This window comes from Bufo gargarizans, chromosome 3, assembly GCF_014858855.1.
Source record: "Bufo gargarizans isolate SCDJY-AF-19 chromosome 3, ASM1485885v1, whole genome shotgun sequence".
NCBI classification, from domain to species: Eukaryota; Metazoa; Chordata; class Amphibia; order Anura; family Bufonidae; genus Bufo; species Bufo gargarizans.
Window position 1 is genome coordinate 202,612,378 of NC_058082.1, and position 19,109 is coordinate 202,631,486.

At 39.9% G+C, this 19,109-nt stretch overlaps 1 protein-coding gene across 1 annotated transcript in view; it reads right to left on the reverse strand.

The window, feature by feature from the left end:
• The window catches only part of GABRA5 (gamma-aminobutyric acid type A receptor subunit alpha5), a 268,627-nt gene that overhangs the window by 168,922 nt on the left and 80,596 nt on the right, over positions 1-19,109 (reverse strand). The window contains exon 4 of the mRNA XM_044285544.1: positions 15,595-15,815. Coding sequence (XP_044141479.1) covers positions 15,595-15,815 — 221 coding nt within the window. The remainder of the gene's footprint in view (positions 1-15,594; positions 15,816-19,109) is intronic.

The following is a 19,109-nucleotide window of genomic DNA, read 5'->3' on the forward strand; positions in this document are numbered from 1 at the left end:
TCGCTCAACCCTACCCACAAGGCAAATGAGTGACATTAAGCTTGTTTTTGGGGAGCTTAATGGGGCTTAATGTACAAAAAACAACTCAGATGTTAACCAATTTCCCCCAAACTTCCTATACTACAAGACTCTCTCTATGCCAATATATTCTGAAGATCTTAAAACATGTAATGTGAACAGCTTAATTTAAAAAGAGCTTAATGTACCATAATGTACATAAACCTCAATTGATTGCCTTCAAAATGTGCACAGCCTATGGTAAGTTCTCTTATTGAGTGACGTTAGGCTCGCATAGCCCCTACTACCTTTTGTGCAGCGGCTATTAGAAATGTAAAGGATTTTTTTTTTTTTTTTTTTTGCTTTCAAAAAAATTTATTGGGAAAACTACAAAACATTTGCAATAAAAAAGTTTTTACAATCTCTCAATTCTTAGTGACCCAACTAATTATATATAAATATAAATATATTCAACTCGTCTTTTCATAACATTTAGAAAACCCTCCCCTCCCTCCCCCCAGATTTGTGGTGCGTCAAAGTAGGACCCCTATATATAAAACAACCTGACCTCAGCTAATCAGACCTCCAACCACCCCATATCTTACTCCATTGGTATTCAATTTCTCTCCGTCTATATATAATTTTCTCGTAGTTCTTTACCTTATCAATTAAATTTATCCATGTATTTATGTCTGGAGTGGATCGGGCAAACCAGGTCCGACTGATCAAAACTCTAGCCAACATCAGTATTCTACTCAGGAAGATCTTTTGATACTTGTGATTTTTTAGTTTGGAAAGATCATTAAGAACAAATACTTGTGGTTCAAAAGGAATTAGAATTTTTAGTTTATACATAATACAATTATTGATATTATTCCAGTAATTTATAAGTTCTGGACAGGTCCATATCATATGGAGAAAGTCTTCTCCTACAGTGTCACATTTGGGACAGTTGGACGTGTCTCTTAACCCGCATTTATTCATCCATAGGGGAGTAATATATAATCTGTGGCAAATATAGAATTGTATTAGAATATGGTTAAAGTTCTGGGATAATAAAGATAAATTCCCAAAAATATCCTCCCACCCTTCTATTTGTAAATTCGGACAATCCACATCCCACGCTTTTTGTCCTGGTGAGTGTATATCACTAAACCGTACCTTAAGTAATAACTTATATATATATGAAATTTTTATTCTAGAAAGTGTACCCCCTACCCAATCATTCAGAAAAGATGAATTATCTATATCTAACAACCGCTTATCATCCAAACTAGATAATACAGATCGCAATTGAAAATACCTAAACCATGAAAGATTTTTTATATTATGTGTCATTTCTATAAAGGGTTTAATTTCTCTATCTTTAACTACCTGTGAAATATATAAAATTTTATTCTTCTGCCAAAATGTGTCAGCTGCAATTTCATCCAGCCTTTGTAAATATAAATTATGCCAAAGAGGCGTAAATGTAAGTGAACCCTTAACCTTCAACCATGTCCTAGTTGTAGCCCACACCTTGAGGAGTAGTTTTATAGTCTCTTTATAGCCTTGCTCGTAACTCTTCAATAGGCCGGATTCCAACAAGGTAAAAATATTATTGTGAGCGTGACTAGATACCAACTTCCCCAGTAGTGCCCTGTTCTCTGATTCATAGCACATCAATAACTGGGCTGCAATAAAATACCCCTTAAAGTAGGGGAGATTTAAACCCCCGCACTCCACTGATTTATACAAATATTCCAACTTTATTCGAACTCGCTTTCTTCCCCATATTAAATCATTAATTATTCTTTCCATAAGTTTAAAATGTTTGTCTTGTATCCAAATAGGTGTATTCCTGAGCACATAAAGAAATTGTGGTAATATCACCATTTTAACTAGTGAAACTCGATCAGCTCTAGATAGGGGAAGTTTGAGCCAGATTCCTATTTTAGCTCTAATCTTTACCATTATGGGGATCAAATTAAGTTCTAGAAAATTTTCGACCCGAGGCGATATAGTCAAACCCAAGTATTGAAAAGTATCAACAATATCCAACTGTGTAACAGGAACCTCTTTCTGTGGCAGGGGGTCTATTGGCATCAAGCTGGTCTTGGCCCAGTTTATAAGAAGACCAGACACCTCACCAAATACTTTAACCATTTGAATAATCCTAGGGAGAGTAGTTTCCGTATGATCTATAAAGAACAGAACATCATCTGCATATAATAAGATACGGTCTTGTATTCCTAGCGTACCAAATCCTTTAACCTGATCGTCCTGCCTGATGGCCATCGCAAGGGGTTCGATATACATATCGAATAATAAGGGAGATAGTGGGCAACCCTGACGGGTGCCTCTGTTTAAATCGATACTACTACTCAGAATTCCATTAAGACTCAATTTAGCCCTTGGGGATCTATACAATAACTTAAGAGTGCGTATAAACCTCTCTCCAAAGCCCATCCTAGCAAGAACCTTCCAGAGGAAATGCCACTCCACCCTGTCAAAGGCCTTGGAGGCATCCAGTGACAGGATGGAGCGGGCGGTCCCCCCAGGGGCCTGGATATTAGAAAAAAGCTGATGTAAATTATGATGTGTACCCTTGTTTTGAATAAAACCGCTCTGATCTGGATGGACAATGGAGGAGATGACCCTAGAAAGCCTTGTAGCAAGGACCCTCGCAAAAAGCTTTACATCTGCATTGAGCAGTGAAATTGGTCTATAAGATTCTAAATCTAAAGGGTCCTTGCCTTTTTTTGGAATTAGTATTATTGTGGCCTCCATCATTGAATCCGGCAGCATCCCATCCTCCATTGATTCAGCAAAGACCTCCAATAATCTAGGAAAGATACAGTCCCCGTATTTACTATAAAATTCATATGGAAGCCCGTCTGAACCCGGAGTGGAATTGGCTGAACATAGTTTAATGGCTCCCTCAAGTTCCTGAATTGAGACCTCCAATTCTAGTGCTTTCTTTTGCGTCTCAGAAATAGTTGAAAAGTTGATCCTATCTAGATAGAGATCTATCTTATCATCTGTAATATTAGAATCAGCCTTATACAGATCAAGAAAATAATCAAGAAAAGCCTTCTCCACCGGGCCCTGTCTAGTGACTATCCTACCATCCCTCACTCGAACCTTGTCTATATGTTTTTTGGGTCGTTGATTGGAGATTACTCTAGAGAGGAGTTTACCAGGTCGCCCAGACTCTGTGAAATATTTTTGCCCTTTAAAAAAAAGGTTCTGTTGGGCCTTATCCAATAAAAACTTAGCATATATTTGTGTGGCTTTTTGCATATTTTCCCTATTCTTCTCCGTCTTATTTATGTGGAAGGATTCTGTCGCCAACACTACCTGTTTTTCTAGATTTTTCTGTTTTTTTCCATATTCCCTTCTAAGGTTCGTGATATTGCTAACCATCAATCCCCTCATGTACGCCTTAAAGGTATCCCATACCACTTGAATTTTTGCTGAACCATAATTAATATCCCAGAATCGGCCTATTTCATTTCGAATTATTTCATGTGTCTTTATAACTGATAGCCAATAAGGGTTTAATCTAAAGGAAGGTTTTGGTGTATATCTTTCCTGAGATAAGCATAATTCAAGTAATAGCGGAGAATGGTCAGATATTGACCTTGTTTCATATTTCATTCGCTTTATCAGTTTCACATATTTACTATTTATCAATACAAGATCTATTCTGGACAACGATTTACCTGCTTTGCTAAAGCATGAAAAAACCCTTTTCCCCTGTCCCAGATGTTCCCAAGCGTCCTCAAATCCAGCCTCCAGGCAAAACCGTGCGAGGGGAGACCCCTGGACCGGACTGTCTCTCCCGGCACTCATAGAAACCCTGTCACGTAAAGGATCGATCACACAGTTAAAATCGCCAATAATCAATGTTGGACATTCCGGCCATTTATCCATGAATAATAGAAGAGAATTAAGAACCGAAAAGGAAAATGGCGGTGGGATATAGACAAAGGCCAAAATACATAACTTTCCCCCTAACCTACAGTATAAAAAAATAAATCTCCCCTGTTGGTCGACAGAGGATGCCTCACAAACGAAGTCAATAAGTCTATGTATCAACACCGTAACACCTCTCGAATAATTGGAGAGGGTAGAATGATACGTATGCGCAGCCCATCCCCTGTCGACCACTCTAGTGGTCTCCTCAGTAAGGTGGGTCTCTAACAGGCATACTATTGCTGGTAGATGGGCCTGAGTCAGGTCAAGAACCGCTTGTCTCTTACCTCTTTCTCCCAAACCACGTACATTCCAAGCAAAAATTCTAATCATCGTCATCAACAATGGTTAAATGGAGAAACAGGAGAGAGGAAGAAGAGAAAAAAAAAAGAAAAAAGTAATAGACTAAAAAAAAAAAGGGAAACCACACCTACTTTGACGCACCACAGCCCAACCCCACCCCACCCCCCCCTTACCCCCCTCCCACAGGCAATCCACCACATATTGTAGTAGATTTCTTTCCTATGACCAACCCTCCACACTCCCCCCACTCAGCCACCCCCATTAAGAAGCAAAGAGAACTACATTTAGGGGTATAAGCCCCTTAAAGTACAAGTTGTTCCCGCCAGATCATAACTCAATTGAATTATCGATTATTTCGGTCAAGCCAGTCCGCGGCTTCTTCTGAAGTGTCAAAAAAAAGGATTTTATCCTCAAAAACAATCCGCAATTTGGCTGGGAATATAAGAGAATATTTAATATCCCTTTCTCTTAGCCTCTTTTTAACAATTATAAATGTGCGTCTCTTTTCTTGTATTTCTTTCGAGAAATCGGGAAAAAAGGCCAGTCTAATCCCGTTGTACACAACCGGTGAGGATTCCCTCGCCCTTCTCAAGAGGACATCTCTGTCCCCTGTAGTCAATAACTTAGCAAGGAATGTCCGAGGTTGTCTCCCTGGAATTGGTTTTCCTCCTGGGACCCGATGAGCTCTTTCAATCATAAAAAGAGGAGAAAATGACTCTTTCCCAAAGTTCTCAAGAATTAATTTCTGTACAAATTGGGTTGGATTTTTCTCTTCCACACCCTCTGGAATCCCAATTATTCTCACATTGTATCTTCGTGACCTATCCTCAAGGTCCACTACCTTTTTCTTCAAGAGATTATATTCTGCTTTAAATGTGGAGACTTCCGTATTTATTTTTTTGGATTCATTCTGTATAAGGGTGACGGAACTTTCAAGGTTGTGGACTCTGTCTCGCATTTTTGACAAATCATCTTTTATTAGTCCCACATCAACTTGAATAAACCCAAGTTGGGTTGTGACCGCCTGTATTAAATCCCCGTTCTGTTTAACCGCTAGGAGTATTTCTTCTAGCGGAGAAGAATTGTCATTAGGGATAACTTCCCCCATTATGCCGTCTTCTTCTTCGGGGTATCTAGCGACTTTTTGTGTTTCTAAGTCAGTTATCTCTGAGTCATCGTTTTTTTTGCGAAAAATTCCTTTTGTCCGCCCCTCGTATTGACCCTAGGAGACCTCAGGAACTGGTCCAGTTTTGTTGGTTCAGCAGTTTTGGACCCGTGTTTCTGACCTGATAGATCAGTCGAGCGCCTAGGAGCTTTTGGGCCCATGTCTTGTTCCTTTTTTTTTTTTTTTTCCTCTCCTTTTTTTTTTTTTTCTTTTTCTTTCTTGCCCCTTATTCCGCCTCTTTCTCTCCTTTTAAATATATATCTTTTCTTCTTTGCTCTCCTTCTTTCTCTTTTTTCCTTTATATTTTTTTTTCTTTTTTTTTTTTCTTTTCTTTTCTTTTGTTTTTTTCTTATCCCCCTTTTATTTTTATTTTTATTTTTTTCCGCTCCTTTCTTGTTTATTCTTGTTTTCTTTTCTTCTCTTTTTTCCCTTTCTCCCCTTCCCTCCCTTTTCTCTTTTTTCTTTTTTTTTATGTCCCCTCCTCTTTATACTCTTTCTCCACTCTTTTCTTTTTTTTTTTTTTTTTCTTCCTTCTCTTTCCTCCTTCCCCTTCTCCACCTTATGCTTTAAACTCTATAGTTCACTTTCTTATAATCATAGGCACCTCATTTTTTATTTTATTTTTTTCCCCTAAGGTATTAACACCAGCAGCCTATCAGAGTAGGATCAACAGAATTAATCCCAGCAGTATAGAGGGGGAAAAAAAAGAAAAAAAAAAAAAAAAAAAAAAAGGGGGAAAACAACAATCAGGAGAAAAAAAAAAATACTGGACAGAATTCAGAGACCCAAAACGGAATTAGTTGTATCATAGACTTCATACATACAGGCCCCCTGAAGAGTCCTCCAACAAGTTATCAACCTCCAGCCCGGGTTAGTTAGAATCAGCAATCACAGCAATCACAGGGAGGTTAATCACCGCAGCATCAAAGAGAAGAGGGGGCAAGTCGGTAAAGGCTGAAAACACGAGGGAAGGACCAGATCATGTGGAAAGACGTAAGGAGAGAGCAAGCAAGGAGAATCGGCAACGGTCCTAAATATGTTTCTTCAGCTTGTCAGCTTGTCCAGAAAATCATCGAGTAAGGGAAACACACGGGTGTTACTCACACTGACAGCAGGAGGGGAGCAGCGGATCAACACACTCCACAAAAGAACTCCACATACCGACCTGTTCACGATGGCACAGAAGGTAAGAGAGGAGGAAGCGGCAGGAGCGGCAGGAACGGCAAGATCGAAAATAGGCAGAAAAGCTGGCCCCACGTCCAAGCACAACAATAGCAGTAGCAGTGGAAGTAGCGTCATAGGCTGTAGCTGAGAGGCAGTAGAGCTGTAACGTGATAGCGCTTAACCCACGGTCATGGAGAGGGTGCGGGAAGGGTTCGGCACAAAGACGCCAACATGTTCTAAGCAGCGAGACAGCTGAGCCGGTGGGGAGGCGGGGAGCGCGACGTCCTCTACGTCATCACGTCATCACTGCCGTCTGATGTAAAGGATTATTCACAAAGCTAGCCGTAGGCTATCCCTGATGTCTGTATACATGTCTGTCCCTGAACAAATTACGATAGTGAATGGCAGACTCTAAGATGTCCGCCGTATCTAAAGGGCTGTGACATCACCGGGCTGGCTGGCTGCTGATTGGCTGCATGCATGCATTATGGGTCATCCCGCCTTTCCAGAGTTCCTTGCCCCATGTACTCACATGTGTAGCAGCGATTGTAGCCGGCTAGCCACCATGTTAGGAAAAAGTGGAATTCATTACCATGAAACATGAAGAAATTCACATTTGTTCAGAATAAAAATTTTCCTGAAATTCAGAACAAATTCGACTTTGTCAGCTTCGATTCGCTCAACTCTAGTTGTAATAGTATAAAAAGTACGTCTTATTGGCCGTTCTGCTCTGCAGTTACATTGTACTACAGCCCAATAAGAGATTATGAGCCATCAGCTGAGCTGCCTCATGGGAAACAGTAAAAATACAAAGTCTGGTACTAGAGAATCTCAAGCTGTACAGAGAAAAGGGCTCAACATTTTTTAATAAAGATCAATTGGAAAAATGATTTTTAGCTAAACATGAGTACAATGCAATAATTGAAAAAAATGTTCCTAATATGTACATAGCCTTTAAAATACAAAATGTACCTATTTTTATCTATATTTAAAAAACTAAATATGCACTGATCCCTGTGCCTCAAAAGAGGCTGACACAATCTGTTCTGTACAGAAGAATTTTTAGCAGACATCTCATTATTCTAAAGGGCAGGATTACTATTAAAGATAACACCTCTATTATAAAGCTGAAGGCAGATATTGGGATCCTATTGACAATAAGTCATGGGGACATCTCACCTCCTCCCCTTTGCTGCACAATGATCCCCATACAGATAAAGAGTCTGCTTAAAAATAATCTCACATAGAAGTCAATTAACATCTTCTGTCATTAGTAGGGTTGAGCGAACCCGAACTGTAAAGTTCGAGTTCGTACCGAACTTTAGGATTTTTGGACTCGGACCCGAACCCAAACTTTTCAGTAACAATTCGGGTTCGGTGTTCGGCGAGTTAATGGCGCTTTTTAAAAGGTTGCAGAGCAGCCCATCACAGCCTACTAATGGCATGGCTGTGATTAGCCAGTGCAGCATGTGACCCAGCCTATATATACTGTAATCTGGAGTCACGTAGAGCTGCACGTCACTCTGCTCTTACTAGTGTAGGGATAAGATGCTGCTGCTGTGATGGAGAGAATAGGAAAGAATCTGTTATCAGAAGTGCTTGTTAACTCTGCGATCTACAGCGATTTTGTTTTGTGGGTGCAGTGCACCATTTTTTTTACCCTGCCCTGAGCCCAGTGACACAGAAAAATAACTTTTATCCGTCTGGTAGTTAGGTGGGCGTAGGCGGACATTTTATGCAAGATCAGGACAGCATATGTGCATTTGTGACAGTCAAATGCAAACTTTAAATACTGCAGTAATATTCTGGGTTTAAAAAAACACCCATTTTTTGCAAGACTGTACATCTGGGGTCTTTGCTGCATTTGTCACAGTGAAATGCAAGCTTTAAATACTGCTATTATATTCTGGGTTTAAAAAAAATCTATTTTTTGCAAGATAATAAATTTGCGGCCTTTTTTTCATTTCTGGCAGTCCAATACAAGCGTTAGATACTGCTGTTATATTCTGGTATTAAAAGCCCCCACATGGAATCAAGGTCATGCGAGTGACCTGTCTAGTTCGGAGGAAGAGGCGGTGGTCACACAGAGCCACCAGCACAGTAAAAGAGGGAGCAGGGTGCAAAAGCGGAGCGGCCGTCCCTTAGACAGTACGCCTGTTACTGCCCACCGCACCAAGGGACCGAGCACACCTAAGCCAGCTCCAAGGAGTTCCCTGGCATGGCAGTTCTTCAGACAATGTGCTGACGACAAGACACGAGTGGTTTGCACGCTGTGCAATCAGAACCTGAAGCGAGGCATAAACGTTCTTAACCTGAGCACAATCTGCATGACCAGGCATCTAAGTGCAAAGCACGAGCTGCAATAGAGTAGACACCTCAAAAAACAAGAAAGGTCTCTGGGTTCTCCTGCTTCCTCTTCTGCTGCAGTCTCTACCTTTTCCCTCCCCCTCTGGAGTGACAATGATACCTGCCACCCCGCAAATAGAGAATCTGCCAGCAAGACCACCACCTGGGTCACCAAGCATCTCCACAATGTCCCATGGAAGCGTTCAGCTGTCTATCTCCCAAACACTTGAGCGAAAGAGGAAGTACCCCCCTATCCACCCAAAATCCCGGGCCCTGAATGCCTGCATATCAAAATTAATGGCCTTTGAAATGTTGTCATTCCGTCTGGTGGAGACAGAGTTTGAAAAGCCTTATGGCGGTGGCTGTGCCTCTGGGCAGCCTGGCACACATTAGCGCCAAGTTGGCCACACTCTAACTTGTGCTGATTACTGGGTGGCCACGCTGTTGGATCCTCTTTACAAGGACAACGTACCGTCCTTAATTCAGTCACTGAAGCGTGATGGTATGATGCGCTAGTACAATCGCAAGCTGGTAGACGCGCTGCTAGTGGCATTCCCACCTGACAGCGGGGGCACAGTGGAAGCACAAGGCGAAGGCAGAGGAGGAGGAAGAGGTCGCCAACGCAGCTGGGGCACCGCCAGCACCTCAGAAGGCAGGGTTAGCGTGGCCAAAATGTGGAAAAGCTTTGTCAGCACGCCACAACAACCAGCACCACCAGCTCATATGGAACGTCTTAGCAGGAGGCAGCATTTCAGCAGCATGGTGGAGCAGTATGTGTGCACATGCCTACTGAATGATAGGTCTTCCCCCTTCAACCTCTGGGTCTTCAAATTGGGCACATGGCCTGAGCTTGCCCTTTACACCTTGGAGGTGCTTGCCTGACCTGCAGCCAGTGTATTGTCTGAACGTGTGTTTAGCATGGCAGGGGGTGTTATCGCAGACAAGCACAGCCGCCTGTCCACAGCCAAGCGGGACAATCTCACTTTCATTAAAATGAACCAGGCATGGATCCCACAGGACTTGTCCGTACCTTGTGCAGAATAGACATGTATACCGGCCTTAACCAGCCATTGCTATACTCCAGCGCAATTGCTCATTGTTGTATTTTTGATATTTCCCAATCTTTTGGGCTGTACCCTAATTTAAATAAAAAAATATAAAAAAAATTAAAACCAAAAAACAGTATTGGCTACCTCCTCCTCCACCGCCGCTTCCACCTACACCGCTACATCCGCTGCCTCCTCAACCTCCTACTCCATATGGACCTCCACCTCATAGATCAAGATTATTATTTTTAATTTTTACGTATTATATTTAAGTCATTTCACTAATAGTGATGAGCGGGAGGTGCCGTATTCTATTTTGCGATATTTCTTGCGATAATTATTATTTTATTTATCGCAAATAATATGCGATTTAATTATTCACATATTGCGAGTTTAACTGTATAAGGCAACTTTCCTATTGGTTGGCTTTCTAGATTTAACAAAGATAACGAATATAGCGCTATATTCTCTATATTCGGTAATTCTAGCCAGCCAATAGGAAAGTTGCCTATGGACAGCTCTAATTTGGATTCACAATGCAAGAATATTACTTTGCCTATTTTTTGCAATAAATAGAATAATGACTCAGTATTCTACTTATTGCAAAAAATAGGCAAAGTAATATTCTCACATTGCAAATCCAACTTAGAGCTGTCTATAGGCAACTTTCCTATTGGCTTGCTGGAATTAACGAATATATAGAATATAGCGCTATATTCGTTATCTTCGTTATTTTTTATTTTACGAATATTCGCTATATTGCTACATGTTCTTGTTTTAGAATATGACGAATATTCAAAAAAACTAAGTTATAGCAATATAGCGAATATTCGTAAAATACACATATAGACTGCAATTTAGCTAACATAATGCTATAACCTTATTTTTTTTCAAAGTTTCAAGAGAAAAAAAATGACGACTATGAAAAAGGTTTATATCATTATATTACCTAAATATGTGTATTTTACGAATATTCGCTATATTGCTATATATTCTTGTTTTAGAATATGACGAATATTCTAAAAAACAAAGTTATAGCAATATAGCGAATATATTTGCTATCTAGAATATTCATCTTATTTTTTTTTCAATGTGTACTGTTATTCCACTTTGGCATACTCCTCCCTGACAAGCGTCCTCGTCACCATAGGAATGCCTGTGGGTTAGAATATACCATCGGATCTGAGTTTTCACGATCGCAGGGAAAACTCAGATCCGATAGTATATTCTAACCCACAGGCGTTCCCATGGTGACGGGGACTATTGTCGGGGAGGAGTATGCGAAAAACTGTACAGATTGGAAAAAAAAATTATATTCTAAATAACTAATATATTTGCTATATTGCTATATATTTGTTTTTTAGACTATTCGTCAATTTTTTTTCCATATGAAAACATGATTCCTTCCTGCTTAAGTTGCTTGTGGGCCAATGCCCAGTGAGCTATTCAAATATTCACGCTCAACACTATTCACTAATTTGTCTGTTACATTGTCGGGTGAAATTCACCAATTTTTGGCTGTGATATACCCCTGCTCTACCTAGTAGACAGGGAAATACATTTCACTAATTTGTCTGTTACATTGTCGGGTGAAATTCACCAATTTTTGGCTGTGATATACCCCTGCTCTACCTAGTAGACCGGAAAATACATTTCACTAATTTGTCTGTTACATATTCGGGTGAAATTCACCAATTTTTGGCTGTGATATACCCCTGCTCTACCTAGTAAACAGGAAAATACATTTCACTAGTTTGTCTGTTACATAGTTGGGTGACATTCACCAATTTTTGGCTGCTATACTTATTGGACAAGGAAATACATTTCACTAATTTGTCTGTTGCATAGTTGGGTGACATTCACCAATTTTTGGCTGCTCTACTTATTGGACAAGGAAATACATTTCACTATTAGTGATGAGCGGCAGGGGTCATATTCGAATTCACGATATTTCACAAATATTTTGTAGAATATTCGTAGAATATTCGCAAATTCGAATATTCGTTATATTCTATGATTATTTTTACTCGAAAAATCGGCAATGTAATGATTGTGTAATATGTGAATTTTCGTAATTCGAATTTTAGGATTAAAATTTTTTATTGCGAATTTTTCAATTTACAACTATTAGACAAAGAAGATTATAGCACTATATTAGCTAAATTGCTCTATATTCGATCTTTTTTTTGAATATTCGCTATATTGCTATAACTTAGTTTTTTCGAATATACGGTACGTAATATTCTAAAACAAGAATATATAGCAATATAGCAAATATTCGAAAAAAAACAAATATAGAGCAATTTAGCTAATATAGTGCTATAATCAATTTTTTTATAGTCGTCATTTTTTTCCAATCTGAACTTCAGATGAGAAAAAAATTACAACTATTAGACAAAGAAGATTATAGCACTATATAAGCTAAATTGCTCTATATTTGTTTTTTTTTTTGAATATTCGCTATATTGCTATAATTTCGTTTTTTTGAATATTCGTAATATTCTAAAACAAGAATATATAGCAATATAGCGAATATTCAAAGAAAATGAATATAGAGCAATTTAGCTAATATAGTGCTATAATCTTCTTTGTCTAATAGTTGTAATTTTTTTCTCATCTGAAGTTCAGATTGGAAAAAATTTACAATTATAAAAAAACGATTATAGCACTATATTAGCTAAATTGCTCTATATTTGCTTTTTTTGAATATTCGTAATATTCTAAAACAAGAATATATAGCAATATAGCGAATATTCGAAAAAAACGATTATAGAGCTAAATTCGCAAACACTACTACTCCTAGAGTCAAGTATATTGCAGCCTTCTTATTGGCCCACAAGCTAGAAGCAGGGAGGGATCATGTGCACTGATTGAAAAAAAAAGGGGAAAAAAAATCAAATATTCAAAATTACGAATATATATAACTATATTCGAAATATTTGCAAATTTTCAGTCCCTATATTCGCGATTAAAATTCGAAATTCGAATATTCGTGATCAACACTATTCACTAATTCATCTGTTGTATTGTTGGGGGAAATTCACCAATTTTTTACTGTGATATACCCCTGCTCTACCTAGTGCACAAGGAAATACATTTCACTTATTTGTCTGTTACATTGTTGGGTGACAAATGCTCATCTTTTGTGCTAGAAAGTACATTTGCGGCCTACACTGCATTTAGGACAGTACGAATGGTGAGGCCAGAACAAGTACAGACTATAGTAGATTGGGGGGCTGACAGTGCATACAGTTCTTTCGCATTGTCTCCCACCCAGTCCCCTGCTGAAAGATCAGAGTTGGCACCTACACCCCATAGCCATGTGTCTTTCAACTCACCCCTTGCAAATCAGTCTGAGCCCCAAGTCATGCAGCAGTCTGTGATGCTTTTTGATGACTCTGCTGGAAGGGTTTCCGTGGGCCATCCACATAGCCCTGCACCAGAAGTGGAGGAGATTGAGTGCACTGATGCCCAACCACTTATGTTTCAGGATGAGGACATTGGAAGACCACCACAGCACGTCTCTGATGATGACAAAACACAGGTGCCAACTGCTGCGGCTTTCTGCAGTCTCCAGACCGACAAGAAGGGCAGGGGTAAAGAGTGGGTGGAAGATGATGTGGAGGATGATGAGATACTAGACCCCACACGGAATCAAGGTCATGCGAGTGACCTGTCTAGTTCTGAGGAAGAGGCGGTGGTCGCACAGAGGCACCAGCACATTAAAAGAGGGAGCAGGGTGCAAAAGCGTCTGTTATATTCTTAAGTGACATTTTATCATTTTTGCCATGAATAAACCCCTGCTCTGCATAAGTGACAGGGACTTAAATTTCTAAAATTTGTCTTTAGTTGACGCACGCCCCTTCCTTTCATTCTATCCTTCTGCTTTAATAACATACATACATTTTTGCTCAATCACATTTCAGCCATTGACCTCCCTTGAATGTGGTATCCCTTTCTCATGCTCCCTCTCCAGCGTGGAACCTAATTCGCAGCTACCCATGGTAGGCGCAGAAAAGAACATTGAAAGTTGATAGAGAAGAAATCCAATTGAATCGTGAACGTCACAGGGATGTGCAATCCGGCAGAAGTTATCTAGAGTCAACAAAGCGGCAGCAGGGCCTCTCCTGTCTAACGTTTCCAAATCCAAAATACCCCAGTGACATTCCCTGTAATTTTGTATTAATCATTCCAATAACAGGGCATCTTTAGAGTCCTGTATTGTCATTTATCATCACAACCTCCACGAGTCGGGAGTAGGTAATTGCCGCGCGCCCCCTCCTTTTCTTGAAAGCTTCGGCTTCAATAATTTGTCCCACATTTCCGCTCGGTCACATTTAACTCATCCATTGACCTCTCTTGGATGTGCTATCCCTTTCTCAGGCTCCCTCTCTGTCCTGGAAAACTGATTCCCTGCTACCCGTGATCACCATGGTAGGAGCAGAAAAGAACATTGAAAGTTGATAGAGAAGATATCCAATTGGATCGTGAACGTCATGGGGACGTGCGATATGGTTGAGCAGTATGTGGGCACACACCTACACGTACTGACTGATGGATCTGCCCCCTTCAACTTCTGGGTCTTCAAATTGGGCACATGGCCTGAGCTTGCCTTTTACGCCTTGGAAGTGCTGGCCTGCCCTGCAGCCAGTGTATTGTCTGAACGTGTGTTTAGCAAGGCTGGAGGGGGTTATCACAGGTTATATTTCCCAATGTTTTGGGATCTACCCAAATTTAAACAAAAAAATATAAATAATAAAATAAAAAACAAAAACAAAAAACAGTGTTGGCTACCTCCTCCTCCTCCACCGCCGCTTCCATCTAAACCGCCACATCCACCGGCTCCTCAACCTCCTACTCCATATGGACCTACTCCTCCTAGATCAAGATTATAATTTTTTATTTTTGCGTATTTTATGTTAATTTAAGTAATTTCCCTATCCACATTTGTTTGGAGAGCACTTGCCAAGCTCTTAACCACATTTTTCTGTCATTTGCAGCACTCTAGCCCTTTCCATAACTTTTTTAGAGCCATTTTAGTGCTCAAAAGTTCGGGTCCCCATTGACTTCAATGGAGTTTGGGTTCGGGGTCAAGTAAGGGTAAAGTTCGGGTCCCGAACTCGAACTTTTTTGTGAACTCGTCAAACTCGAACATCCAGGTGTCCACTCAACTCTAGTCACTAGTTTTCTGTGTCCACATGGATGCAGCAAGTTTCAGAAGTGGTGTTAACAGAGCTGAAAAGCAGCTCAGACAAGATGTTTCCCCTTATAATCATGTACAGAAATCAGGAAAATATATAATGTTCAGAAAGGGCACTTTAATCAGTGTTACTACTCATCTGTAACTATCCAGACACTTTGTATAAGGGGAGGGGCATTGTGATGTGTCCACTATGTGTCCATATGTCCACCTGCTTTAAAATCCTATGCTTGCTCCTGGTTCCTCCATTCATGTTACAGTCAGTTATTACTAATATTCTGAAATAGAAAATCTCACTGCTTCAGTGATCAGGACATCATCGTTAAGAAATATAATATTGGTCTGCTGCACTTTCTAACATGGAGCAGTTATCCCTACTTCTAATTCCCATTCATTGTACTGATAGTTCATCTTACCTCATTGTGTAGAGTAGTGTGCCATCATCTTCGAGGCGTAGTAGTTTGTTGGGGGTTGTTATATTATGAGCAATAGATTTTTTCCCATTGTGAAAAAAAGTGTCAGGTGTCCAGATTTTACTGGCCAATAAATTGTTAAGAGGAAGACGCTGCATAGGTCCTTGAAAGCTAAGTCTTTCATCCTTCCAGCTCTGGCGGAAAAACACATCAATGGTATATTCCTGCAAAACAGAGTCTAAAGTTAGCATTTTGGCCCTTATCATTGTTAGCTTATATAAATCCACTTGAAAGTATTAATTTATGTTGCTTTAATATTTGTTGTATCTCAAGTTGTTACCAAGGATTAGAAAACAGCGCCACTTTTGTCCATGTTCTGAATCTGGTATTGCAGCTAAGCCCCATTAGTGCATGATGTGAGCTGCAATGACACAGCCCATGAACAAGAGTGACTGTAGAAAAACAAATCACATCCTTTTTAAAAACCTGAAACCATCTTCTCTAACAATTTTATTTTAACGTGAATATGTATGGCTTGTTAGATATAAATAATACTGCTAAAGTTATTGAAAAATATATTCATAGTTTTGCACTGTCCATGTATTAAATACATGTCATTTGGATAGGATAGGCCACCACTTGACTATTTTGTTGGAGGTCAACAAATACGACCCTCTGTGGATAACTTTTTATTTGCTGCACATTTTGAAGTAACTGAATTCTGTAACAAGCCTTGGCTACAAAATGTGAACCACTAATTTGCGTCCAATTGGGACATAAATGGATGTGACATTATTCTAACATGTCCAGTTCATTATTGCCTGTGATTTTACAGATGTCAGATGGTCAAAACTTCCACAGCATAGCACCATCCCTGACCAAGCCACACACCCCCACACACACCCGCCCAAGGCTTAAACGTAGTTCTATTCAAGTGAATGGGACAATGCTCGACTAGTGCAGTGCTTAATTAGGATCACTGAGGCTTTTAGAGTTCAGACCCCCACAGTCAACAAGTCATGCATATCCTAGCATTATGCTGTTACTTCGAAGAGGAGGAATACGCTCTTTAGTAAATACTTACCTAAATATTAGTGTTGAGTGAGCACCAAAGTGCTCGTGTGCTCTGGCCGAACACATCGGCATGCTCGTGTGTTCTACCGAGCCACCGAGCACAATGAAAGTCAATGGGAGAACCCCAGGCACCCCCTGCTTGGAAGCGAAGAGGGTGTCTGGTTCACAAAAAAAAGACTAGAAATTGATGGAAACCCCATCAAAATGGTTTGGAAACAGGATTAAGAGGATAGCTGGATGCATCTTAGACTCCTATTATGTACAACATACAATAGACAACCAAACAAAGGCTATATGCCAACCACCAGGTATGTGCAAGCCATTAATCTATCCATGAGACAGATAACAGCCAGCATACCTTACAATGGCAACCTTGTGCACTATAAGATATTCCAAATCAGCTCTTATCTGACTGAGAACCAGTAAACCTCAAAGTTATTTTGCATCTGTTGGCTGGCTTGGGTGGACTTGCACACCTAGATCAATATCATTAGGGCGACAAAAAGTTTTCTGATTGTCCTAACATAATGTTATTTTCTCATGTAAAAACTAATTTGCATAAACATGGGCATATGGGAAAGACATGCAAATGAGCAGAATCTGCCTTGTTTTTCAGCTGTCATAAGACTATGAAAACCAATAGATGGCACTATTGAGTTATGAACAGCGCCATCTATTGGTTTCACAGTCTTATGACAAGAGTAGACTAATAGTTTTGTCAGAAGACTTTGAAACCAATAGATGGCGCTGTTCATAACTCAATAGCGCCATCTATTGGTTTCATAGTCTTCTGACAAGAATATTAGACTATGAGTCTTATGACAAGCTTATTAGTGTAGCCTTTTGCATGAAAAATTTGCAATAAAAATTCATAATTAGAATATTCGTCATCTACACTGAGTTATTAGCCACCTTTCTCAGTGCCAGATATCTTCACTGAGTTATTACCCAGCTTTCCCAGTGTCAGATATCATCCTAGTGTAGATTGTGAATATTCTAATCGTGAATTTTCATTGCGCTATTGAGTTATGAACAGCGCCATCTATTGGTTTCATAGTCCTCTGACAAAGCTATTAGTCTACTCTTGTCATAAGACTATGAAACCAATAGATGGTGCGGTTCATAACTCAATTGAGCCATCTATTGGTTTTCATAGTCTTATGACAGCTGAAAGACAAGGCAGATTCTGCTCATTTGTCTTTCCCATATGCCCATGTTTATGCAAATTCGTTTTTACATGATAAAACTGTATATTAAGGTTATTGAATATTATGTCAGGACAATCAGAAAACTTTTGTTGCCCTAATAATATTGATCTACAGTAGGTGTGCAGGTCCACCCAAGCCATCCAACAGATGCAAAATAACTTTGAGGTTTACTAGTTCTCAGTCAGATGAGAGCTGGTTTGGAATATCTCATAGTGCACAAGGCTGCCATTGTAAAGTATGCTGGCTGTTATCTGTCTCATGGATAGATTGATGGCTTGCACATACCTGGCTTTTGGCCTATAGCCTTTTTGTGGTTGTCTATTGTATGTCGTACATAATAGGAGTCTAAAATGCATCCAGCTATCCTCTTAATGCTGTTTCCAAACCATTTTGATGAGGTTTCTATCAATTTCTAACCTTTTTTTGTGAACCAGACACCCTCTTTTCTTTAGAGCAGGGGGTGCCTGGTTTGATGCTTGGGTGTCCCATTGACTTTAATTGTATTAAATTGTACTCGAGCACCCGAAGTATTCGGTCGAACACTCAGATCTGCCGAGCATAGCGATGCTCGAGCTGAACAGCAGTTTGGGCGAGCATGCTTGCTCAACACTATAAAATATATTTTCTTAAAAATATATTTTGAAAAGCTTTAAAAATGCTAAGAGGAAGATCGCTGATTGTGATAAAAAGTGACAATTTCAGTGCTTGAGGTAAAATCACTATAAAATCGTGCAATTTCCAAGATATTTTTTTTCTCCACACAGTAACTTAACCGCTACCCGACCGCCTAACACAGGGATGCGTCCTGCGGGCGGTCGGGTTATTCCTCGTCGACGCATCAGTGCGTCATCTCGCGAGACACACATGCGCAGTGCGGGCCAGGAATCATCGCAGGAGAAGTTCGTTACCAGCCTGCCAGCCAATGATCAGCGCTGGCAGGCTGGTGAATTTTAAAAAATCGAATCAAAAGCCATATAATACATTATATTTAAAAATATAAGGTGTTAAATTGCTCTCTGCTGGTTCCTTTTCGTCGATTGGTTCCAGCAGAGAGCACAGATCATTGTAAGTGCACAAAACACTACACATTTAGCCCCAGATCACCCCCCATCACCCCAATTAACCCCTTGATCACCCCTGTCAATCACTAGTGAAAGGGAAAAAAGTAATCTGTGTAAACTGTCATTTATTTATTTTCACCAGTATTGACGGTTAGGTTCTAGGTTAGTTTAGGCC